At 37.6% G+C, this 25,130-nt stretch overlaps 3 protein-coding genes, 1 long non-coding RNA gene and 1 other non-coding gene across 5 annotated transcripts; 4 read left to right on the top strand and 1 right to left on the bottom strand.

The window, feature by feature from the left end:
- Window positions 1-1,475: 1,475 nt before the first annotated feature.
- LOC106449128 (peroxidase 39) lies at window positions 1,476-3,130 on the top strand. Its single transcript, XM_013890937.3, has 4 exons — window positions 1,476-1,762; window positions 1,984-2,178; window positions 2,281-2,443; window positions 2,533-3,130. Exons 1-4 carry the CDS (start codon window positions 1,553-1,555, stop codon window positions 2,943-2,945), a joined length of 981 nt encoding a protein of 326 aa, XP_013746391.1. The 5' UTR covers window positions 1,476-1,552; the 3' UTR covers window positions 2,946-3,130.
- Window positions 3,131-9,240: 6,110 nt separating this feature from the next.
- LOC106445178 (protein ROH1) lies at window positions 9,241-10,726 on the bottom strand. Its single transcript, XM_013886695.3, has one exon. The coding sequence runs from the start codon at window positions 10,505-10,507 to the stop codon at window positions 9,428-9,430; it is 1,080 nt and encodes a 359-aa protein (XP_013742149.1). The 5' UTR covers window positions 10,508-10,726; the 3' UTR covers window positions 9,241-9,427.
- A 4,113-nt stretch (window positions 10,727-14,839) lies between these two features.
- On the top strand, window positions 14,840-16,452 carry LOC106445180 (mitogen-activated protein kinase 5-like). The gene is made up of 6 exons (NM_001315977.1): window positions 14,840-15,003; window positions 15,188-15,317; window positions 15,390-15,527; window positions 15,613-15,945; window positions 16,019-16,202; window positions 16,280-16,452. Exons 1-6 carry the CDS (start codon window positions 14,840-14,842, stop codon window positions 16,450-16,452), a joined length of 1,122 nt encoding a protein of 373 aa, NP_001302906.1.
- Window positions 16,453-21,480: 5,028 nt separating this feature from the next.
- Window positions 21,481-21,584, top strand: LOC125593619. The gene has a single exon (XR_007329519.1). It is a non-coding gene; the product is annotated as a small nucleolar RNA R71 (small nucleolar RNA).
- A 1,214-nt stretch (window positions 21,585-22,798) lies between these two features.
- Window positions 22,799-25,112, top strand: LOC125592914. Its single transcript, XR_007328656.1, has 2 exons — window positions 22,799-23,890; window positions 24,211-25,112. It is a non-coding gene; the product is annotated as an uncharacterized LOC125592914 (long non-coding RNA).
- Window positions 25,113-25,130: the final 18 nt, after the last annotated feature.

Raw genomic sequence — 25,130 nt, 5'->3', positions numbered from 1 at the left:
TAAATTTATAACTACCACCGATGTCGTTATGTTCTTGAATTTATTTAAAAATCAATAAAATAGAGATAAAATAATGCTAGAAAATCTCAGTAACGTGGACGGTCTCGGCTATGGGCTGTGGCGGCTATACTAATGGTGGGAGCAGGTATTCGGTAACATACATTAATTCCATAAGACAAATTTAAGTCTAAGCAAGGATTGTTTATTTAATTTTCAAGAGTTATAATGTAAGGATTATATTTTATTGCATGTGTGTATTTATTTATGATCCAGCAGAAAACAATCTCATAAGACGTATAATTAAATTGCCTATACAAATATTCCACCCAATATGTATATTAATTCTGGTTTGACATGCTTAATGATTAATGACATATGTGCGCACATTCGAGCTATTAAAGAGTCTACGAGACATGCATATGACATATGTGAACAGTATTTAGTGAAATGCTTAATGATTTAACGTTTATATGTAGCAGGTTGATATATTAGATAAAAAATGTAGATCAAGATGAATGTTACTTAAGTTCAAAAAAAAAGATGAATGTTACTTGATCATAGAAAATGCAAATATCCGATAAATATTACGTGAATGATTTTTACATTTGAAAATAACATTCGTCAAGATTAGTTGTTGTTTGATAATTGGGTTGTTAATTAACAACCATAATTAAAAATATTGATGGTTAGATTTATTACAAATATCCTTATGTCACATGCAATCATGTCTACCAAATGCAATTAATAACTTTCGAGTTTTCGAGGAAACAAACATTTATCGAAATTCTCAGCTATGTAGCCTTTAAATTCCATGCACGAGCTACCTATGCTGACTAGTAAATAAAAACAAAAAGTTAGAATAGTAACAGCAGCCATCATCTGTACGTAACATCACGAAAAGATAACAATATAATTGTAGTGTATTATTTAGCTTTGGGTTTTTTGTAGTGTCCTGGCATGACAAGTTGAATAAATTATTTCGTTCAAAAAAGGTTGAAGAAATTACGAAGAAAAAAAAGTAGCACGAAGAACATAACGGCTTGAAAACTAAATCCGAAGTATGTATATGAAAAAGAAAGAGATGAAGCATGCGCAATTCATCTTCAATCCAATAAGTTATGTATAAAAATAACAAACTTCTTCTATATAATCAAATAATAAATGCTGCTCGGTTTGAATTACGTTTAACCTAGGAATTCCATCTTGTTCAAGTCAATTTGGTAAACCAATATCAAAACTCATTTAACAGGCTGTACATATATGCACATTGCGCACCATAACTAATCCCTATTTATATTAAAATACAATAAAAATAGTAAGAGTGATACTAACCAAAAAGAAAGGATCCAAGGCCATAATAATTATATGATGATAATTGGAATTTAAGATGAATAGGAATAAACAGAACATGTTACTAGCTTTTTTTCTTCTTATTTTCTTCTTGTCATTGCTTTGTCCTCTCACGACCAACAGTATATATAATCCTAACTTGGGAACAATCATTCTCCAACCATTGAGAGTTTAATACTTTATAAGTGTCTTGTAAAACAAAATGGCGAGATTCGGGTTAGTTTTTGTGACGATTCTTGTGATTCTAGGGCTTGTGAGCTTTTCAGAAGCTCAACTGAAGCTAGGGTTCTACGATAAAACTTGCCCTAACGCAGAGAAGATCGTACAAGCTGTTGTCAACCAACATATCCGCAATGTACCATCTTTGGCTGCTGGCCTTATTAGGATGCATTTCCATGATTGCTTTGTTCGGGTATGTATTCTTCATTTTTTCAATCATATTTCATAAATTCTAAATTATATATATATATATATACTAGCTTACAAATTTTAGCTCATATTATCATACGTACCGTCAACGTATAAACTCTTGTCCTAAACTACTAAATTAAAAGCTGCGTATGCATTAAACAAATAGTATATTTCTTCATATGTACGTATGATACATAAATAAACGTATTGTGGTATTTGTAGGGTTGTGATGGTTCGATCTTGATCAACGCGACATCGAGCAACCAACAAGTGGAAAAGGTTGCTCCACCAAATCTAACTGTTAGAGGTTTCGACTTTATCGATTTAGTGAAGACTGTTCTGGAGAGGAAGTGTCCTGGGGTAGTCTCATGCGCTGATATCATCACTCTCGCTACTAGAGACTCTGTTGCTGCCATTGTAAGTATACTAATAATTAAGTACTAAACTCACCTCGTTTAATTGATTTAATTAACTCCACAACTATAGCAAACCCACCCATCTTGGTTACTTTTCGTTTAGGGTGGACCAACATGGAATGTTCCAACAGGACGCAGAGACGGACGGATCTCTAATGCTACCGAGGCTTTGAACAATATTCCTCCTCCTTTCGGAAACTTCACTACACTGATTACCCTATTTGGAAATCAGGGACTTGATGTGAAAGACCTTGTCTTGTTATCCGGTAAGAAATCTAACATTTCCGGTTCGGTTTAGTAAATTTTGGGATAAATTTATTATGGTATATAAGCAGTGTTGTTTAAAACGTTTTAGGCGCGCACACAATTGGAGTGTCTCATTGTTCCTCCTTCTCAAACCGTCTCTTCAACTTTACCGGCGTAGGAGATCAAGATCCGTCGCTCGACAGCGAATATGCGGACAATCTCAAGTCACGGAAATGTTTATCTATTGCCGACAATACCACACAGGTTGAAATGGATCCCGGTAGTAGAAACACTTTTGATCTTAGCTATTTCAAGCTCGTCTTGAAACGCCGTGGGCTTTTTGAGTCTGATGCGGCGTTGACTAAGGATCCCACGGCGTTGGGTCAGGTCAGAAGCTTCGCCGGAGGATCGCTGCAAGATTTCTTTGTCGAGTTCGGCAAGTCTATGGAGAAAATGGGAAGGATCGGGGTGAAAACCGGGTCGGATGGAGAGATCCGAAGAACCTGTTCAGTGGTTAACTGAAAACCTTTCTTTTATTTTCTTTTTATTTGGGTGTTTTTTTCTACTATTTTGGGTGTTTACATTTTCGAAATGTGTATTTGTGTATGTGACCAAAATGTTGTTTTCGAATAAGTTTCACGTTTGTGAAATCGTTGTACTAAAATTTCAATCGATTTGTTTTCAATAAAATCTTCTTTACACTTTTATCCAAGAAAACTTATTTGCATTTCTAATAATATTCTTTTAGATACGTGTAAGCATTAGCTTTTTTAGATCATTCCCAACAGAGAATTCTCGAGGATTACACAAAAATAATTACTGATATTCCCAATATTGTATATATTTAGTTATGAATATCTTAAAATTATAAGAACTTTAAACAAAAATATTTTTTTTATGTGAGATTCTCAAATTTTAACATAATCAACACAATAAGTTTATATTATTTCTTATTTTATAATATTTTGAAAATTTGTACTAAAATATTTAATGAGGATTTTCTTCTATTTATAAGAAAACAATAAATTCACTACAAGAAAACATAAGATTAACGACGGCGGTATTCCTCGTGAATTCGTTGTAAACGAGGTTTTACGAGGAATTAGCGAGGAAGCACGTTTCGTCGTTACTCGTTCGTCGTAAAGCATATTTCCTCGCCAATTCGTCATAACTTAGCAAGGAAAACATTTCGTCGTAAAGACGAAGTACATCATTTCGTCGTAAAGACCACGTAATTATTCCACGTAAGGAGGTCGCTATATTTCCTCGTAAATAGCTCGAAAGAAGTTCCTCGTAAACTACACGAAAGTATTTCCTCGTAAAGTACACGTAAATACCTTGAAAGTATTTCCTCGTAAAATATTCGTTTAACCTTCCTCGTCATTTCCTCGTAAAGTTTCCACGTAAATAAGCCGTAATTTAGCTACGAATTTACTTCGTTTTTTTTATTTTACAGAATTTAAAAATATAATTAAAAAAATAATTAAAATTATTTATTTTATTAATAAAATTATAATTTAAAATAAAAATCAATACGAAAAATATTTTATACATAAATAAGTTTTGAATTTATAATACAACAACCGAAAAAAAGAACTAAGGGTCGTTCATCGCCTGGTAGAATTCATCAATCCTCCTCTCTACATCCGCCTCGGCATGTGTGTGGGATGATGACTCGCCTGGAATGGGATTTTTTTGTCGCATGTTCCTCAACATGGACTCCCGTTCCGGATTTGTGGTCGCTATAACGTCCAAGAAGCCCTCAACTCCACCCACACGAGCTGTGAACGCAGATCGCGTCAAGTCCAACTCGTTACGCAGCTGAGTGGATTCTTTACGCAGCTGAGTGACTTCATCTTCCCGTGTCTGACCATAAGACGATGTCACTCTCGGAACATCGTTGACGGAATCAATCCCCAACGTACGTCCCTTTTTCTTAGGGACAACCTTAAAAACAAAAAATAAATATTGTTAGTAAAAATTTAAAGTTAAATTAAATGAATAATAAAAAAAAATTAAAAATTTAAAAAATTTACCTCCTCGTAAATCCTATGCACTTCAAGTGTAGATAAGGTGACGGGTAATCCGTCGGTGGACTGCTGGGGCAGCTGGGTATGGCGGTCGTCAACCTGAGCAACCAAGTCGTTGAAGATTTGCTCGGACTTGCCATCTAGAAATTGGCCCGCCTTGTTCTTGTGGGTCCTCTCGTAAAGTTGCAAAAGAGACGGGAGTTGTCCCGTCTCTTTGGCCTAAAAAACATTTAAGAAAGTTAGAATATATATATATATATTAAAAAATTTAATTAAATAAAATATTTAATTACCATTTCCAAACGGACACCGACGTGGGGTTTTTGGCCCGTAGAGTGAAGCATCGGCCCGTGGCCGTGCTCATCTACCGTGTTACGGGAGGCAGAGCAAGACTGGGCGATTCAAGTGGAGTCAGGATCCCGCCAATAACGGATGAGGCCATCCCACACATCCGTGGTGAGCTCAGCGGGTTTTCCACGCTCATACCCCTTCACGATCCAGTCACCCTTCCAGTTAGAGATCGTTTCCAACAAGCGAACTTTCGCCTTCGCGTAAAACGCTTTCCTCACCCTCTCATTGACCCCCGTGGAGCAATTATATTTTTGCTGTAAGAAAAATTAGATTAATAATTAGTGAAAAAAATATATATACATATATCATGAAAATTTAAAGTATATATAATTAATTAATAGTAACTTACAGCGTAAATTTTGAACCACGTCTTTTTGACGTAGATCAGCGTCTTTTTCTAGTTCGGATGTGGCATAGAGAAGTAACCTTTGATCGTGTCGGCTACGTCCGTTGCAAGACAATTGTCAACCCCAAACCTGAAAAAAAAAATTTAAAATATAAATTATTTATTAATGTTTTAAAGAATTTAAAAAAAAATAAAAAAAAATAATTAATGTAACATACCACAAAGTTCCGTCCGGTCGGTCGGGGTCTATGACTGGTAAACCTTCTCTGCTTGGCTGACCGAGAAGGTCCTCGACAGTGTACTGCGAGTAAGGAGCAATCGGAGGCACCATCAAATCGGGATGAATCTCGGCGGGCATCGGAGGATCCATCGGAGGAGGCACATGAGGAGGCATCGTCGGAGGAGCCATTGGAGGAGGCACATGACGAACCAATGGTACACTAGAAGAAGGCGACCGAGAGACTCTCTGAGAAGACTGAGTCTCGGGGACAGTCTCCTGACCCGAAGAACCGGGAGCTGAACAAGAATCGGGAGCCAAAGAAGGCGGGTATAAACGACTACCAGGCTAACCAAACATCTCTCTGTAATGGGGAGTAAGCATGTTCTTTCGAATTCCCTTCAAAAAAATTTAATCTTTGAAGTTAACATCAACAGTATTACCAAATTCTATAATAAAAAATTTCTATAAATCTAGATAAATTCCCTACATTAACCACCTAATCAACACTAATTAACATAAAATCCGTAAACCTATTTAAATTCCCTACACTAACCACCTAATCTATCCTAAACTAATCAAATTAGAGAGGAATTAGAGAGAGTTACCATTGCTACGAAGTAGAGAGGAAGTGGAGAGGAAGTTGAGACGAAATGAAAGTGTCAGCGCTCGAGAGTATATATAATAGATTAGGTATCCTTGTAATTTCCTCGTAAATTTACGAGACCTTTTTGGATGGTTCGGACCAGGTATTAATATGGTCAAGAATAGCAACTCTCGTTGCATGCACATCTCCAGTGGCAGGTTCTATGGCGTAAGAAAGACTGGCCACAATGAATATTGTCTCCCTGACATTCCGAATGGACTAAATCCATCTGTGCATAATCCGAGATACACATTCTGGCTACTGCTAGAGAAATCCGGATGTACTTTGTTAAAATGTTTCCAGGCTTTTGCATCTGATGGATGAGTCATCTCACCATCCGTCTGAGTATGCTCGACATGCCATCTTATCTTTCCAGCAGTCTGCTCTGATTGGTACAATCTTTTCAATCTGTCTGTAATTGGTAGGTACCACATACTTTGGTACGGTACCCTATTACATCCCCGTCCTTGCGGCTAGAATCGTGGCTTCTTGCAGAATCGACATTCTTCTAACTTCTCATCATCTCCTCAGTAGATCATGCAGTTGTCGATGCAAACATCTATCATCTCCGAAGGCAACCCAAGACTATAAACCAGTTTCTGAATCTCATAATAAGAATCATCAGACACATTGTCTTCCAGCAAATACTTTTTAAACAAGTCTGCCCATTCATTCATGCTACTTTCAGGTAGATTGTGAACAGTTTTAATATTCATCATTCTAGCAGCCAACGACAAGAGACCTTCTCTACAACCTTTGTAAAGTGGCTGATTCGCCGCATTTAACATTTCATAAAACTTTTTTGCATCTATATTAGGTTCTTCATCTTCATCATGACCTACGAATGCATCAGCTACTATATCATGGACCCTATCATAATCTACCATCTGCTCCTCCTGATGGTAACTATGTTCATTATGCAAATGATGATCAACCGGTTCTTCCTGAAAATTGCTATTACTACTACTAGCTTCATTCTGATCATAATTATAACTTTCTCCATGTTGAAACCAGATATAGTAATTTGGCGTGAAACCTCTATTTATTAAATGCTTCAAAACATTTTCACGATTTGCCAATTTCGAATTGTTGCATTTCCGACAAGGACGAAACATCTTACCACTTTCTTGGGCGAGCGGTGTGGAATCTGCTTGATGTATAAATGTCTCCAGCCCCGCAAGGTATTCTTTCGTCACTCTCCCGTTAGCATCTCTATGCATATACATCCACCTCCGCAACTCAAAAATATTCCCGGAGCCCGACATTTTTTTTTCTTTCACGTTTTTTTTTCTTGTTGGTGTGTTTAAAATGATGTTCAAACGTCCATATTTAAAGGAAATTTCCGAATCTGGTAGTTGTAATTTGCTAGGAATTTACAACAAAATTTAGTTAGGTGGCAAAAAAAAACGTGTTACAACTATAAAGTTGGTGGATTCAAAATTTGCTCGCTAAACTTGTGTTTTCTTGTAGTGATTATAGTTACTTCGCTAGCACAAATAGTTTATTTAAAAAAAAAATAAAGAAAAATAGTAGTAGTGTATAATACTATAATACAACAAAAAGATGTTTAAGAAAGAAGAACAGGTAAATAAGTTTTATAAAAGTAACTAAATTTAATAATAGTAATATGAATGAGGTTAAATAAAGCAAGAACGATAGGGGGTTCTTGAGCTGATATATATTAGAAACAATATTTGAAAATAAAAGGCTGGAAAGCTAGGTTGCATCGAAACGGAAACATATACGTTGAAACGAAACGTTTCGAAATGTGGAAACGTGATTTTTGATATTTTATGCTTTGGAAACGTTTTAGAAACGTCTAAAATATATATATATATATATATATATATATATATATATATATATATAACTGATTAATATTTGCATTCATTTTTCTTATGTTTACTATATATTAGAATACAAATAAACAAATATCCATTCTATTTAATCATACGAAAAAAAAAGTCATTATTAAACATCAAAATCATATAAAAAATTCAAAATAACAAAAACCCAGTACTTAAATATTAAATAGTTTAACTAAAATAAAAATCATAACAACAAATCATAACTAATTGGAAAGTTTTAGAGTTTCCAGAACAGAAACGCGAGTTTCCAGAACAGAAACGCGAGTTTCCAAAATAGAAACGCAAGTTTCCACTAAGTTTTCAAACTGAGATTTTTAAGAAACGAGTTTTCAATGCGTAAACGTGAAATGTACCTTCAACCGAGTTTCCATGCACTTTAGTGGGAAAAATATATAGGAAATAGAACTCCCTATCTTAAACAATCTAGGGGGGGGGTGTTATTGGGCAAAGAATTTTAAAGGAACTATTGAATTTTGAAATTCCATTGTTATTGGTTTGTGAATTTTTAAAATCTAAATAGAATCTATTGCTATTGGGGTGATGATTTTTAAATTCCACTCAAAATCCTTTGTTATTGGAAAAATTTAGTTTTCATTGATTTTAAGATTCTATTAAAATCTATTGTTATTGGAATGTAAATTTTCTTTGTTTTTTCTCATATTACTCAACTTTGAGAATATCATCTATACTCATAAGATTTTTGAAATCATTGTAATAAAATACACTCACATACAAAAACTCAAATTGAAGAATAAAATAATATACAAATCACAACTTTAACATAATACAATTCACAACTTAAAAAAATGGAAAAAAATATTAAAAATTTAAAATAAAAATTGTAAAAATTGTTTTAAAAAGCACTTTCGAATTTAAAAAAAAAACATTTCAAAAATAATAATTCAATTTTTTTTTACAAAAATTCAAATTTAAAACATATGTTTTTAAATTATATAAAAAAATATTTTTTATTTTTTATTATTTATATATCTATAAAGTAAGAAGTAGAAATTAAATTTTTTGGTCATTTTATTTCTTGAGATTTTTTTTGTGACAAAAACTTTTTTAAAAGTTGTTTAAGAATTGCCTTAATTGAAATGATTTTCTTTCCTTTTTTTCTACCACCATTAATTTCTTACTTTAAAATTAATAACAATCAATAGAATTCTATACACAAGTAATAAAAAACTATGTAAAAGTATTTGATAAAATTTGTTAAATCTAGTTAACTTGTAAAATCCTCTCAACTATTAAAATCATCAAATTCCACTGCAAAACATTTGGCGCAAAACATTTGGCGAATTTGAAAAAGAAAAATCAAACTGTGTAGTCACAACAGAGTTTTTTAGTCTCAGTACAAACAACAAAAGAACATGGCCATATCTTAAACCAATTGGTCGCTGTGACGAGTCGCAGGATCCTACAACGAACGAATGAACATCAATCAACATGGCTATACCTAATACCAATTGTAGATTATATACATAAAAAGATTAATTATTTAATAAATCACAATCGCACCCTATCTTCTTTTTACTCTAGGGATCTAGATATTACAATGCTCAATAGCTTCAAGAATCTCACTTCTGCTTTTCACCAACCTATGAAACACTTCTCTAACTTGTCTCTGTAAACCGTCAAGCCCATCTTCCATTTTCCGGCAAATCTCCTCCATCTCCTCCACTTCCGCCTTCACTTCCTCCTCTCCATCAAACCTAAACCCATCAGCGAACTCCATCAGCTTCAACCCAACCCTCTCCATCCTCTGCATCTCCTCCATCAATCCTCCACCACCACCACAGCGCTTCTCCTTGCGTTTCAGCTCTTCTCCGATCCTCTCCTGGATGCTCGCGGCCGCGCTAGCCCAGACCTGATGCCTCGGCAACGGCAAATGAACCGTCAAACCGTTACTTGCCTGACAAGGAACCGCCGCAACTAGCGTCCACATCACCATCACCATCACACTACTCATTATAAACATCGGAGACGCCTCTCCGCCACGTGGAAGTACAAGATTCGCCGCCATTGCTTGAATCTGCTTCGAGGTTGACCAGTTCTTGCTCACGCATCCTCCTCCGCCGCTGCCCCGGCCAAACGACGACGACTGCTCCGTCGTTGTCCTCCTACCGCTTCCACCGCTGTTCTTATCCGCGTTTAAAGCGACGAGGAGGCTTGTGAGAGCCCGTTTAGCTCTCCTAACGCTTCCGTCACTTAACGGCTGCTGTTTCAACGCCGTAACGGCGATCTCAGCGAGACGCTCGCTTTGTCTGACTGAGTCAACGCCGTTGACTACAGCTGTACAGATATCAAGCGCCTTAACGATACGGTCGAGCGTCTCCGGTACGAGCGGTTTAGAGATCTGAGCCGGGTTCGCGGTTAGCACCGATTGAAACCCCGATTCGCAAGACATGAAAGCATCGAGAAGCTTCCGTAGCCACTGGATCGAGAGCATCGGGTCGGATTCTTCTGACGGAGATATTAACTCCGTGAAGCGCTGAGCAACGTGTTTCTGGAAATCTTCGAGTTCTTTGAGTTCTTGGTCGTGGTTGACGTCCATGGAAACGATTTGATTGCGACGGCTGATTCGACTTAGGAACGACCCCTGATGCTCCGTCACCGGCGCCATTTGAAACGGGAAACGAGAAGAGATTTGTGAATCAGTTTCTGAGGAAGAAAGAGAGAATCTTTTTTTGGAGGAAGAGAAATGAAATTGGAGAGGGGTTTTTGGGGATTTTTTTGACCAGAGAGCAAAAGTCCATTATATGGAAGACATGTCTTTGTCGGGTAGTGGAACCAGAGACTTGTTCTTCTCTCTTCTCGTTTTTGCCTTTTTGTTTTCTTTTCGGCAAATAATTGCTCTTTTCTTTCTGCTTCAGTATTTTATTTCCTTTTGAATTTACTTTCTACACAGATGAGCATATATATATATATATATATATATTTTTTTTTTTTTGAACTGACAGATGAGCATATTTGTGTTGTGTATTTCATAAAACCAAGTTACAATTCCGAACTCTATAAAACTTATAACTACGATTAGACTAGGGCCTTTGTGTTTTTAATCGGGTTCGAGACATGTTTTTCGGATTCGATTAAGATATAGTAATACATCACAAACGACATTTTAAATTTAGCTTCAATTTAATTTTGGTTTCGGTTATCCAAATACGTGCTTATATAATTTGAAAGTAAATAATTTAGTTGATGAACTTGGAAGTTTAAAAATTTGCTCTAACAAAAGTGTGATGGCATAATTCTGAAGTGGTTGATAACCGAACAAAAACATAAACAACTTAAAATTAACAAAAAAAATTTCCTAATGCATGTAAAATTTATTCAAACAAAAAACTGTGTTACATTAAATACATTTTTTTATTTTATTATGTATAAAGAAATATAAAATAAACGTTTTTGCTTATTCTTCATTGGTCTTGCCTTGTTCAAACCATGTTATCAACCCTTTTTCAAAGTGCTTCCCCTTCTTTTTGACTGATAGCTTTAGCCTCACAGTTTTATCGATAATCACAGTTCTATAACTTATAAAATATCATTTTAACTTTAAAATATAGCAATATTTTTAAATTTCAAAAACAAACGTATCCATAATCAAACTTCAAATCCAATTGTCAAAACATAAAACCTCAAATATTTAACAAAATACCAAAAATAGACATTAAATAAAATACTTTAATTAATTATTCATGTAACAGATAATTAATTTATATATGTTTTGAGATCTTTAGATGTTTTAGATATTAATTTGAAATTGGTTCAGGTTTTTATGATTTTGGGGTTTTTAAAAATTTTGAGTTTTTTCAGATATCTATTCGAGTTTGAGTTCGGTTCGGTTCCAAGATCAACTAAGCCGGGATGGAGTCTTGAGGTTTATATCTTCCTTGCGGGTGTCTGGTGAAGCTCGGTGGATGCAACCGGGGTGAGTCTCCTCGGATCTCTTTCCTTGCTTCCTCATGTCTTGTGGTTTGATTGCTGATGTGTTATTCATTGTTGTTACCGTGGTGAACCTGGTCATGGCTGTGGTGGTTGGTTGTCTTTTTGGTTGGGGCCTTATATTTTCTTATATTGATTGATTTGTCTTTTTTCGAGCCTTTCTGATGGGTTAATTAAAATGATGCTAGTCTTTGTTGATGTGTTCTATCCGGATTGTGCCATGTTCATTTCGTATCAGTCATCTCCTCTGCTTCCGTTTGAAAAATTGTTTGGTGGTTCTTTTGGTTCAAGCTTGTTCGACGGGTTTTGATGCTCCGGTTCAGCTCCGCCTAGCGTACTACTTTTTTTTGTCAACATATTTTTCTCATTTCATGTAAAGGTAAGTTACAATGGCTTAGTAGTTTTGCCAGGAAATTACATAGCCTTGATTGTTAACCCTGGCTTTTTTAGCTAGGTGATCAGCAACACTAACTTGGTTTCTAGGGACATGATGCAAAGAGAAATCATTATATCTAGCTAAAGATATATAGTGGAATGTGCTTCGTTGATAGTGTATGAACCGCCACTTCCATCCCGTGATATAGTTTCCAAACTCTTGAAAAGCTCCAAGCAGTCTCCTAAGAAAACAACATCTTGATATACAAGTACATGAAGTTTCTGAAACGCTAACCACATAGCCATTGCTTCTACTATGAGGTGTGAGATGGTAGGATCAATTGCAGAGCTTCCTTGGAGACAAGGGGTACCTTCTTAGCTGAACAAGGACAACATGACTCCAACTCTATCTGTAGTAGTTTGTTTGTGGTTGGTAGGTTGCATTATTTGAGTCAAGGGAGGAGTACTCGCATTATGTTGAACAGCATCATTCCAAACTCCCTCAACCATGATTATTGTATGTACGATCTAGATGATATGCTCCCTTCTGTTTTCAAAAACAAGTTTGTTTTGCATATTCCAAATCCTCCATCTTATAAAGAAAGGAAGTCTGCTTTGAGAATGGAACTTGGACTTATCTAACAAATATTGAAAGAAGTGAAGCATAGCATCATTATTCTGTCGGAGTTCCGAAAATTCGCCACAACAGAAATACAAATGTCTCTAGGAACTCTACAGAATATTAATATGTGATGTATTGTTTCTCTTTCTTCTCCGCAGAGTTGACAGAGATTATAATTCTTAATTCCTCTCCTACTTATCAGCAACTGATAATCCATTAAGGAGAAATTTCCACCAAAATATCTTTTAACTTTAGTGGTAATTTTAGTTTCCATAGTTTAGTGAAAAGTGTGTGCTCTGTGTTGAAGGAGAGGGAAGAACCTGATTGCTGAGACTCTCTCTGTCCATTTCCTTTTGCATATAGTATCCAGCCTGAACCGTATATTCTCCTGATTTACTTGAAATCCACAACAATATATCTTGCGCTCCTGAGCAGCTAGGACGAATCTACAAGACTTTTGAAATATCTTGTTATTGGATTAGGAATTGAATCTTTTGAAAATCCCAAAATTTATTTGGTAGAAATAAATATTTTATTAACAAATCTGGAAATAAAGCAGTTCCCAGTTCTGCAGGTATTTCGTTTTCTCCTCCATGGAACCATTGGTCCTTCCAAACCTGAATTTTCTCTCTACTGCCAACAACCCACTTAGTATATTTTCATATCAGAGGCATGGCTTGAATTATACTTCTCAAGATTGATAGCTTATAGCTTCTAAGATATTGGTACTCCTGTAATATTTAGCCTTGAAGACCCTTGAGAGCATGAGGAAGGTTTAATTAGCAATCTCCATGCTTGTTTCGGCCTAGCGTAACCAGGGGCGGATCCACGTAGGAAGTGGGTGTGGCAGGTGCCCCATGCTAACTTCTATATATTTCTTATGCAACTATATAAATAAAGAAATGTGTACCTGATTCAGTCGTAAAGACTAAATTGCGTGTCCAGGTTCGAACAACATATATTGCATTTCTCTTCTTTAATTTTCTACACATTTTAAATTACTATTCCATTAAATAAGTTCTTTTGATTTTACTACCTAAAACTATTCTTTTTATAACCATTTTGTTTTCTTTCTTAATATGGGAGTTTTAATTATACCACAAACTTGATGTCACATATCAAATTTAGTTTTAGAAAATGACTTTTTAAATTATTTATTCCAACTCCACTCCTTAAATACTAAACCTTAGACAATAATTCATAAACACAAATATTATGATATTTAGATTGAAAGTATTTTAGAATAATAGTAGCCACTTTATAGTATTTCAGTCACCTTTTTTTTTTAATATAAACTTATAAGTTATTAAAATTTAACTGTAACAAATCATTTTTATTAAGTCTGTTTTCAACTACTTAAGAAAAAAAAATAAAAATAAAAGGAATAAATTTTTATAATAAAATTACTTTGTGTATATATAATTTTAAAATAAAACTGAAAATGAATATTAATAAAAAAAATGCTAAAATAATTTATTTTATATTTTATTCATTTTGAGAGAAACTAATGACTAATGTTTGTAAAAACAATAGTTTAATTTAATATATTTAATATTAGTTAAATTTAATTAATTAAATTATATTTAATATAACATAAATTTATATATTGTGCCCCACCTTAAGTTATTTTCTGGAGCTACTTACTGTTTTATTTCATTTAATGGCAGCAGTATTTCAATTTAAACATAGAAATAGAATAGATAATTAGGTAGGCGTCCCTCGCCATTAAATAGATGGGCCGGGCCATAGAGTTTTCTCATCTACATTTGGTGGCAGCTAAGCAGGCTTTATTACAGGAACACGTGGCGGACGAATATTCGATGATCCCTTTGACTTATTCAAAACAATTCAAACTTGGAAAAAAAAGAGTCGTTGTCCTCTGACGAGTCTCTCAACTTATTAATTTAATTTTAATTTTCTTCGTTAAAATCTCCAGACATGCTTTGATCTCTTCTTCATCTCGAAAAATTAGAATCTGGGGTTTTTTATCTTTGTGTCAATCTTGATTTGAAAATGTCCTCTGAAACTGAGTCAGCGACAGAAAACAACATAAAAGGAGTACTTGTTCATGGAGGAAGATATTTTCAGCACAATGTCTATGGAAACATGTTTGAAGTCTCCAACAAGTATGTTCCTCCTATCCGACCAATCGGTAGAGGAGCTTACGGCTTTGTCTGGTACCAATTTTAAACCCCTTTTTTTTTGTAATCTGTTGTTAAATCAGGGTTGCTTGGAAAGTTCTGTTTTTTTTTATTTTTATTTTTAAATTGGTTCAAGAAAGGTTCTGCCTTTAAATAATCTTTTGAATATGATAATATTGTGAAAGCAAATGATTGATGAGATTACATTGTATTGTTCTAGTGCTGCAGTAGATTCGGAGACACACGAAGAGATTGCAATCAAGAAGATAGGTAAAGCGTTTGACAACAAAGTAGATGCTAAGCGAACGCTGAGAGAGATTAAGCTACTTCGTCATTTAGAACATGAAAACGTAAGGCTACTTCTACTCTATTATTAAACGATTAGAGTTGTAGCTAAAGTAAAATGGTCTTCGTTATTACAGGTTGTCATCATAAAAGACATCATCAGACCTCCAAAGAAGGAGACATTCACAGATGTTTATATAGTATATGAGTTAATGGATACTGATCTTCATCAGATTATTCGTTCAGATCAGCCCTTGACTGATGATCATTGTCAGGTTTTAGCATTTCACAACTTTTCTCTCTTATTCATTTCTTACTACTTGCTACTATATGACTTGACTCTTCTTCTGTTCTCCGCAGTACTTCTTGTATCAGATTCTACGTGGACTCAAATACATACATTCAGCAAATGTATTGCATCGCGACCTTAAGCCGAGTAACTTGCTTCTGAATGCAAACTGCGACCTTAAGATTGCAGACTTCGGTTTGGCAAGGACGACATCTGAGACAGATCTCATGACCGAGTATGTTGTAACAAGATGGTACCGAGCACCAGAGCTGCTTCTTAATAGTTCTGAGTACACATCTGCGATTGATGTCTGGTCTGTTGGCTGCATATTTGCTGAGATCATGACAAGGGAACCTCTATTCCCTGGGAAAGACTATGTCCACCAGCTTAAACTTATAACCGAGGTTTGTTCTCAGACAGAAAGATTCAGGACCAATGCATTAAGCTTATGTCTTTTATGTGTGCTATGTTATATAGTTGATAGGATCACCTGACGGAACGAGCCTAGAGTTTCTCAGAAGCGAGAATGCGAGAAAGTATGTCAAAGAACTACCGAAGCTCCCGAGGCAGAGCTTTGCAGCTAGGTTTCCTAGTATGAGTTCTATAGCTATCGACCTGCTGGAGAAAATGCTAGTGTTTGATCCTGAAAAACGCATCACTGGTATGGTTATGTTATGTGCATATACTGAGATTGTGGTATAAGACTGATATTGGAACATGGCTCTTTTTGTCTTGCAGTTGAGGAAGCATTGTGTCATCCTTTCTTGTCAGCACTTCACGACCTTAACGACGAGCCTGTTTGTTCCAACCATTTCAGTTTCGATTTTGAGAATCCGTCTTCCACTGAAGAAGAGATTAAGGAGCTCGTGTGGCTAGAATCAGTGAAGTTCAATCCTCATCCGACCAATTAAGAAAGTTGCATCATATAGCATTTGAACTTCTGCTTTATCTTTGTTGTTTAAGCCTTTTCACTGGTCAACAAAAAAACTATATATCTTGTAACACAAGACAATTATGTGTAACGATTTTCCTTGTAACCCAAGATATGTTTTTTTTTTTTGCTGTTCCACATCACTCAACAGTAAACTCCGGTCTGATAAAGCGGGAAAAATAGCGACTGGTTTGTGTCAAGTGCTCATACTCCGCAAGTGATGTTAGGAGTTTTCAAGACTCCTAAGAAAAATGTTGTAGTATAAAAGATTGCCGAACCAGTTCTGAGGGATATCAAAGCACCGAGAATGCAAGTACTCATTTAATCTAAGTGCAACCACTGATTTAGATGAGTTTTAAACTACTACTAATACTAGAAAACAGTTACAGAATGATACTTTTTTGACTAAGGGAAAAAAGAACTCATGGGCATAGGGATTATACCTTGGGTGCAAGTTTCGAACTAAGGATGGCAAACGATCAATCAAACTATCAACCTTAAGCTTAGACGCAATCTTAAACAAACTCTATGTCTAGATGAATGTTCATTTACTAACATATCTCAAACATCAAATGTCTTTGGTTGAATAATATGAAAGCAATCATTAGTAACAAGTCTATTGGCTATCTTAACACCTTTAACAACAAATGTCTTTGGTAAAGTATGTTAAAAGCTTAGGAGTTGTCTCAGACATTTCATCAAACACCTTGTGGTGGGAAATGCCTAAAGATCAACTTTTGAGAGACCAACTCAGAAGATGCATTATGAATACTCTACTAGCAAGGAACAAGAATGATCTACACTAAAACATCATAGAACTAACCTAATCACCCTTGATCTCCCTAACCCATGAATTCAAAAGGTGATTACTCACTAATCTCCATGATTCCTCTTAAACCCATGGTGGATTTTAGATTAATCATGTAGAGATGTAGATAAGAAATCAACAAGAACACAAGAGGAGAGCAATGAAATCTGAATCAAAAGAAGTTTTTACTAGTTCTTCTCTGGAAAAAGAGATATCTTGCCTGTTGTGGCTTACAAAAGTACTTAACTTAGGTTTTTTTGGCAATGTAAAACGTGCATAATGAAATGACCAAAAGGCCCTTAGAAAAACATGAGTTTGACAGGCAAATAGACGCGGAGCGACCTCGGCATGTCGCTCCGACAAGTCGCTCCGGCCTTCGGGAGCGACCTCAGTGGGTCGCTCTGAGAGGTCGCTCCGGGCTTCGTTTTGTGTCGTCTCGCCATGGAAACGCGAGCGACCTCGGAGCGTCGCTCTGGCAAGTCGCTCTGGGAGGGGTGTCTCGCGATAGAAACGCGAGCGACCTCTCCATGTCGCTCCGGGAAGGTCGCTCTGGGAGGGGTGTCTCGCGATAGAAACGCGAGCGACCTCTCTATGTCGCTCTGGCCAGGTCGCTCTGGGATGTGTGTCACAGCGACTTCATGTAGTCGCTCTGGGAAGTCGCTCCAGGCAGTGCTCGTCCAAAGATCACTCTAATCACCTCCCTTGAGCTCCAAATGCTCTCAAATGTCTCCAGGAACTCCATGTGGTACTCCAATACCTAATAGAGACATATGTATGCAAAATGCAACCTAGACATGGCTAAATCCTAATCTATATGATGAAAATGCACATGAATAAATGGATAAAACAATGTGAATATGCAAGATATCAACTCCCCCAAACTTATTCTTTTACTTGTCCTCAAGTGAACTTTCTAGAACTCTTAGGGAGAGAGATTTGAAGGTGGGAGCTCATAGCCAAAAGAAACACACAAAGCACTCAAATCAACATCTAAATTCGGCATTAGTACACCCTCTCTTATTATACTCTAGTTTCTCTAGGCCTATCTCAACTCTTTTCATCCCTACACTCATCATCATGCATTCACACATGCAAATCAGCCAACTCTCAAGTTCATTAAGCATAGCATCAAGTGAATTCTTGCAAATGGTCAATTGGTCCAAATCATTTGGGTAAGGGGAGGCTTTTTAATCAAGTGAGTCAAGGGGTTCAAGATATATGATATTTAAGGTGGTATACTCTCAAGACAAGTAGCCTTGACATTGCACATAATATATCTAAGAAAGGGATCAACTCATGCATACAATGCTCAATCTCCATTGTTCTACCCTTTTCCCAAACATATATGATACACATTCATTTTCCCATTCTAACCCCAACTCACATCTCTCACCCAAGGACTTCAAAAGCATTTCCCAACATAAGACTCTTTTTTTTTTTTACAAGGGATTTCTTACACTTTTTGAACACCTCTTATCTCATACTAATTTTGCTAGCCCCCTTTTCTTTATTCTTTCTCTCTTTTTTTTTTTTTTTTTTTTTTAATGTTTGGGGGCCAAGACTTTTCACAAATTGAGCTAGAAGTTTCTCTACTTATCCCATAAAGACTAGTCAATTAAGCACAAGAGTTCACTCTTTTCCTTCTACTTTCTCATACTCCCAAATCAAACTTTACAACACTCACCCCCATCCTATGGCTAGACAATAATGTGCCTAATCTAGCAAGAATGAAGATCAAGCATTGTCGTTCCCGATACTCTCAACATTATGTGCATGTAAGACTTTCCGAAAAAGGCCTCACTCATCGATCAATGGAGGCTTAAAAGAAGGAAGAGATTTTGGGGAGAGGTCTACCAGTAAAGGTTGTCAAAAAGATTGACATAAAGGATGTGACAACTCAAGTGTGTATATCCATGATTCAGTATACAAGGGACCATGAGCAAGATGCATTAAGTTCGTTCAGTTCAAATAAGGTTGTAGTTGGCTTCAAAGACTGAGTTTCAACAATCAACAAGTTTCAGGAAGATTTTTCAAGGCTCGAAGCATACAAGTCTTTTTGAGAGGTGCATAAGCTACTCAGGTGCAAAGTAGTGTTGTTTACAAGGCATTTAAAATCATTGCTCCCAATGGTAGTGAATGCAACCTATATGCTCTAGACTCCACTAGAAATGCAAATGATGCAAACTAAAATGATTTTTTTTTTTTTTTTAATATGCAAATAGGTATGCAATGCATGACTCAATGAAACAACATCAAAGCAAACATGATCAAATACTTGGTACCTCCCCCAAACTTAAATGACACAGTCTTTGTGTTGTCAAGGAGAGAGAGATACCAAAAAAGAGAAAACTAATATGCAAAAACGAAATGGTATATACAAGGGAAAGTAGTGGGTTACCTTCTATGGAAAATGAGTAGAGGGAGATGCTCCCTCCTCGTCGTCCTGAGGTGGTAACTCTTCAAGGTGCTCGTCAGCAGGAGTGCCCATCTCTTCAATGTAGAAGGCTTGCCCGAACACAGTTGGTTTCTTCATTTCCCCCTTGATGTCAAAGTGGAGAACATGCCCTTTACCCAAATGGAGATCAATCGTGCCCTCTTTCACCTTAACAATTGCTCCTGCTGTAGCTAAGAATGGCCTTCCAAGAATCAATGGGTCTTGAGCCTCCTCACCCATCTCAAGCACCACAAAATCTGTAGGTATCTCATACCTTCCAATCTTCACAGGGAGGTCCTCTAAGATGCCCACAGGGTACTTCACTGAACGATCAGCTAACACCAGAGAGAGTCTACACTTCTTGTACTGAGTGAATCCAAGCTTCTTTGCAACAGACAAAGGCATCACGCTGACACTAGCTCCCAAATCGCAGAGACATTTCTCAAATACCATAGGTCCAAGAGCACAAGGTAGTGTGAAGCATCTTGGATCCTCTAACTTCTCTAGAACATCAAGCCTCTGGATGATGGCACTGCACTCATGGGTAAGAATCATCATACTTTTCATTTCCTTCTTCTTTGCAGCTACAACATCTTTCAGGAACTTGTTGTATTGAGGAATCAACATGAAAGCATCGATGATGGGCATTGCAACCTGAGCTTCACTCATTTGCTTCTCAAACAGAGCCTTGTACTTCTCTAGCAGCTGCCTCTTGAATCTACCAGGGAATGGTAGTTTGGGTTCATAGGGAGGAGGAACAAAAGAATTCTCACTTGCTGGAGCAAGAACTTCACCATCTTTCACTGTTTTCTTCTCTTCCCCAACCTTTCCTTTACCTCTGGCTTCCACAATCTTCTCCAAGATTTCATCATTGATTTTCTCATCAACAATCACCACTTCATCATATAAGTTGATGGCCACCTCCTCACCTAGTTTCTTAGCATCCCTGGTGAGGGTTGTAGGAGGTAACTTCTTACCACTCCTAAGGGTGATAGCTTTGGCCTCCTTGGGGTTTTGGTCAGATTTTCCAGGTAGAGATCCTTGCTGGCGAGTCTGGTGAGTGTTCATGGATGCAAACTGATTCTCTAAATTCTTGACTGTAGAAGCAAGATGTGAGAACTTGTTGTTGAGCTCATTGTAGCTCCCATCAATCTTGGAATGAAGGTTCTTCAACTCATAACCAACATGCTTCTCACTTCTAGTCTGAGACTCCAAGATTTGTTTCAATAAGGTATCAGTGCTGCTCTCTTGAGGAGCAGAGGAACCAGACGAGGGGTTTTGCTGAGGCTGATAGCTGCCTTGCTGGTTGTTTCTAGGCGGATAACCACTCTGTTGGTTGTTGGGATAGGATTTCTGTTGGTAGTTGTTGTACTGAAAGTTGAGATCTTTTTTGTATCAGCTACCATTGTTGTTGATGAAACACAGCTCTTCCTGACCTTCCAAACCCTCAACCTCATGGACAACAGGTGGTGTCTCTTGGCTTGGGTTACCAACAAAGTGCAGCTGCTCTTGGGTGGCTTTATTAGCAAGGAGGATGTCTATCTTATCCTGTAGAGCTTTCAACTCCTTCCTCGTCTGCTTATCATCTGTTCGACTGCCTCTGTCGTGGTCTCCACTGTAGACTGCATCACTCTTTACCATGTTGTCAACCAGCTCCTCTGCATCTTCCTCAGTTCTCCCCAAGAAGAACCCATTGCTAGCTGTATCCAGTCTGGCCCTGTACTTAGGAAGAGCACCACGGTAGAATGTGCTCAGCAAGCTCTCTTTAGTGGTGTGGGCATTGAGCTTGGTAGCCCTTGAATCTCTCCCAGGCTTCACTGAAGCCTTCCAAGTTCTTCTGTTGAAAGCTGGAAAACTCATTTCTCAGCTTAGCAGTTCTTGAAGTAGAGAAAAACTTCTCCAAGAATGCTTTCTTGCAGTCATCCCAAGTGGTGATAGAGTCGCTGGGTAGGGACTTCTCCCACTGACGCGCTTTATCCCCCAAAGAGAAAGGGAATAACTTCAGCTTTAAGGCATCCTCTGACACACCATTGGTTTTTGACAACCCACGGTAGCTGTCGAACCTGTCCAAGTGATCGATGGGTCCTCTAAAGCCTAGCCATGATATTTGTTGTTCTCGATCACATTGAGGAGTCCTGACTTGACCTCAAAGTTGTTGGCTGCCACAGCTGGTGCTCGGATTCCCAGTCTATGACCATGAATGTTGGGCCAGTCATAAGCACCAATGGGTCGAGCTGCCCGCGGTTGGTGTTCTGCCCCTTGCGGTGGATCTACCATATCAATATCCAATCTCTGCAAGTGGGCTTGTTTTTCTTCTTCTCTTCTAGCTCTAGCACACTCCCTCTCTAAAGCTCTGATGTCTGCTACTATTGGAACTAGGTTTGATGGACCCCTGCTCCTCAAGTTCATACACCTGAAAGTTAAAGGTAGGTGAAGAAGAAGAATCAGTAACAAAACAAAATTAAAATGACTTAGTCTCAAGCAAGTGACTAAATCTCAATGTTCAAATCTACTCAGAATTTGGCAACGGCGCCAATTTGATGTTAGGAGTTTTCAAGGCTCCTAAGACAAATGTTGTCGTATAAAAGATTGTCAAACCAGTTCTGAGGGATATCAAAGCACCGAGAATGCAAATACTCACTTAATCTAAGTGCAACCAATGATTTAGATGAGTTTTAAACTACAACTAATACTAGAAAGCAGTTACAGAATGATACTTTTTTAATTAAGGGAAAAGAGAACTCATGGGCATAGGGATTAGACCTTGGGTGATCAAGTTTCGAACTAAGGATGGCAAACGATCAATCAAACTATCAACCTTAAGCTTAGACGCAATCTTAAACAAACTCTATGTCTAGATGAATGTTCATTTACTAACATATCTCAAACATCAAATGTCTTTGGTTGAATAATATGAAAGCAATCATTAATAACAAGTCTATTGGCTATCTTAACACCTTTAACAACAAATGTCTTTGGTAAAGTATGTTAAAAGCTTAGGAGAGTTGTCTCAGACATTTCATCAAACACCTTGTGGGTGGGAAAATGCCTAAAGATCAACTTTTGAGAGACCAACTCAGAAGATGCATTATGAATACTCTACTAGCAAGGAACAAGAATGATCTACAAGAACACAAGATGAGAGCAATGAAGTCTGAATCAAAAGAAGTTTTTACTAGTTCTTCTCTGGAAAAAGAGATATCTTGCCTGCTGTGGCTTACAAAAGTACTTAACTTAGGTTTTTTTGGCAATGTAAAACGTGCATAATGAAATGACCAAAAGGCCCTTAGAAAAACATGAGTTCGACAGGCCAATAGACGCGGAGCGACCTCGGCATGTCGCTCCGACAAGTCGCTCCGGCCTTCGGGAGCGACCTCAGTGGGTCGCTCTGAGAGGTCGCTCCGGGCTTCGTTTTGTGTCGTCTCGCCATGGAAACGCGAGCGACCTCGGAGCGTCGCTCTGGCAAGTCGCTCTGGGAGGGGTGTCTCGCGATAGAAACGCGAGCGACCTCTCCATGTCGCTCCGGGAAGGTCGCTTTGGGAGGGGTGTCTCGCGATAGAAACGCGAGCGACCTCTCTATGTCGCTCTAGCCAGGTCGCTCCGGGATGTGTGTCACAGCGACTTCATGTAGTCGCTCCAGGAAGTCGCTCCAGGCAGTGCTCATCCAAAGATCACTCTAATCACCTCCTTTGAGCTCCAAATGCTCCCAAATGTCTCTAGGAACTCCATGTGGTACTCCAATACCTAATAGAGACATATGTATGCAAAATACAACCTAGACATGGCTAAATCCTAATCTATATGATGAAAATACACATGAATAAATGGATAAAACAATGTGAATATGCAAGATATAAGTTTTGTGAGTGATCATTTCAACATTTTCTTTGGTTTTTTTGTCCTGTGATTTTAGATAAAACAGGGTCCGGTCCTCCTTTGATATTCCTATGTAGGACCCACTATCGGCTTAGAAAAAGAACGCCATTGGCATAAGGGAATTGCGGACAAAGGCTTTAAATTTAAAGCACTGATATGTACCAAGAGAAACGAGATGATGTGGATAACGATGAAGAAGAATATTAAAGGGTCATGATTTTGAGGATGACTTTTTTGTTCCAACTTTTGTAGGGTCAACGAACATTTGGAGATTTTAATTGCGCATGCGATAATTGAAGGGTAAAAGTGTTTGTTACAAACAACAGTTTCTCAACCCCCTTCTCTCTTAAGTTTCTGGTTCTTCTCCGGTTGTTTTGTAGTGGTTCCGGCGGTGACGTGTCTTCAACGTCGCCGTCAAGCAGTCCATCTGGTGTTAGTCGTTTGTTGTTGTCTCTTTTGTTTACTCAACCCTTCTCTTCCTTTTGTGTGCCTCTCGGTGGTTACTGATGGTCCGTTGTGCTATTATTTACTGCTGTTAAGGCTTTTTGTTGATAGATCTGTGATTTCTTCTCAGATTTATTTCCAAGCCCTCTGTAGATCTGGATGTTTTGGTGTTGCAGGTTTGTTTAGTTTTCAGATCTGCTTGTCTAGGCTCAGATCCGGTCGGAGAGAATATCCACGACGGTAGTGAGTTGTGTGGTTCTGTCTTCTCTGCTCATGCTTCGGTGTCTCAGCAAGAAGAACCCTTAAGCTCCGTTTCCGTCGTCCTCCGTCATCGGTGTGTACCTTCGGCCGAGGGTTTCAATCTAGTTAATCTCTCATGTATTTTCGAGCTTGTCTTAGTTGGTGCTTGATTCAGCAACGGTGTAGCATTTCGCGGTGATGTGTGGTGAGCAAGTGCGGGTTATGGTCTTTGAGAAGTAGGTGGTTGAAGTAGGTGGTTTCAGACCACCTATTCGTCTCTTAGGTTTGTGGAGGCCTTCCCCCGCCTTGTCATTTAGTGTTTATCCTGGTATTCATTTGGTCTCTGTTTTCCTCGTGGCTTCGTCTGGTTGAGACAATATAAAGAGGTTGAGGCGTGGAGGCTTACGGTTTAAGGTGCGGTTGAGTATGCTGCTCTTGCGGATGTTGTTACATCCTGGTTTTATTTGTTGAGTTCATGGCAGTGGTTTGGTTGTTTTCATCGTGAACAGGTGGTTCAGATGAGGTTTATGCTCTTCATGAAGAAGTCATCCGCGTTGCTTGCTCTCTTGCGTCGTTCGTTGCAAGAACCCCGGCTAGTCTTAGCGCATTAAGTCATTGTTCTTTTATCTTTAAATGGTTGTTTCTGGGTTTCTTTAAAGGGGAGTAGGTGTTTAGTTTCAGATGTTGGTTAGTAGCCCGTGTGTTTGGGTTCTAGATTCCCGATTTTGGGCTTAGTTTCCGGTGATATCTTTGTATTCCGCCGGCTTTAGTATCTCAACCTTGTATCGTTCCCATGTTATCAATGAAATTCAGATGGAAAAAAATTGTTTGTTACAAATACATGGGCAACTTAAAG

Source organism: Brassica napus, chromosome C9, assembly GCF_020379485.1.
Source record: "Brassica napus cultivar Da-Ae chromosome C9, Da-Ae, whole genome shotgun sequence".
NCBI classification, from domain to species: Eukaryota; Viridiplantae; Streptophyta; class Magnoliopsida; order Brassicales; family Brassicaceae; genus Brassica; species Brassica napus.
The sequence above is the reverse complement of the archived record's forward strand: the minus strand, read 5'-3'. Positions and strand labels throughout refer to the sequence as shown.

Bases quoted from the DNA above. Each gene is read 5' to 3' on its own strand.
- LOC106449128 (XM_013890937.3), top strand. From the start codon at position 1,553: ATGGCGAGATTCGGGTTAGTTTTTGTGACGATTCTTGTGATTCTAGGG. The intron at 1,763-1,983 runs GTATGTATTCTT...TGGTATTTGTAG, and splicing joins TCCATGATTGCTTTGTTCGG to GGTTGTGATGGTTCGATCTT. The intron at 2,444-2,532 runs GTAAGAAATCTA...AAAACGTTTTAG, and splicing joins AGACCTTGTCTTGTTATCCG to GCGCGCACACAATTGGAGTG.
- LOC106445178 (XM_013886695.3), bottom strand. From the start codon at position 10,507: ATGGCGCCGGTGACGGAGCATCAGGGGTCGTTCCTAAGTCGAATCAGC.
- LOC106445180 (NM_001315977.1), top strand. From the start codon at position 14,840: ATGTCCTCTGAAACTGAGTCAGCGACAGAAAACAACATAAAAGGAGTA. The intron at 15,528-15,612 runs GTTTTAGCATTT...TGTTCTCCGCAG, and splicing joins TGACTGATGATCATTGTCAG to TACTTCTTGTATCAGATTCT. The intron at 15,946-16,018 runs GTTTGTTCTCAG...TATGTTATATAG, and splicing joins AGCTTAAACTTATAACCGAG to TTGATAGGATCACCTGACGG.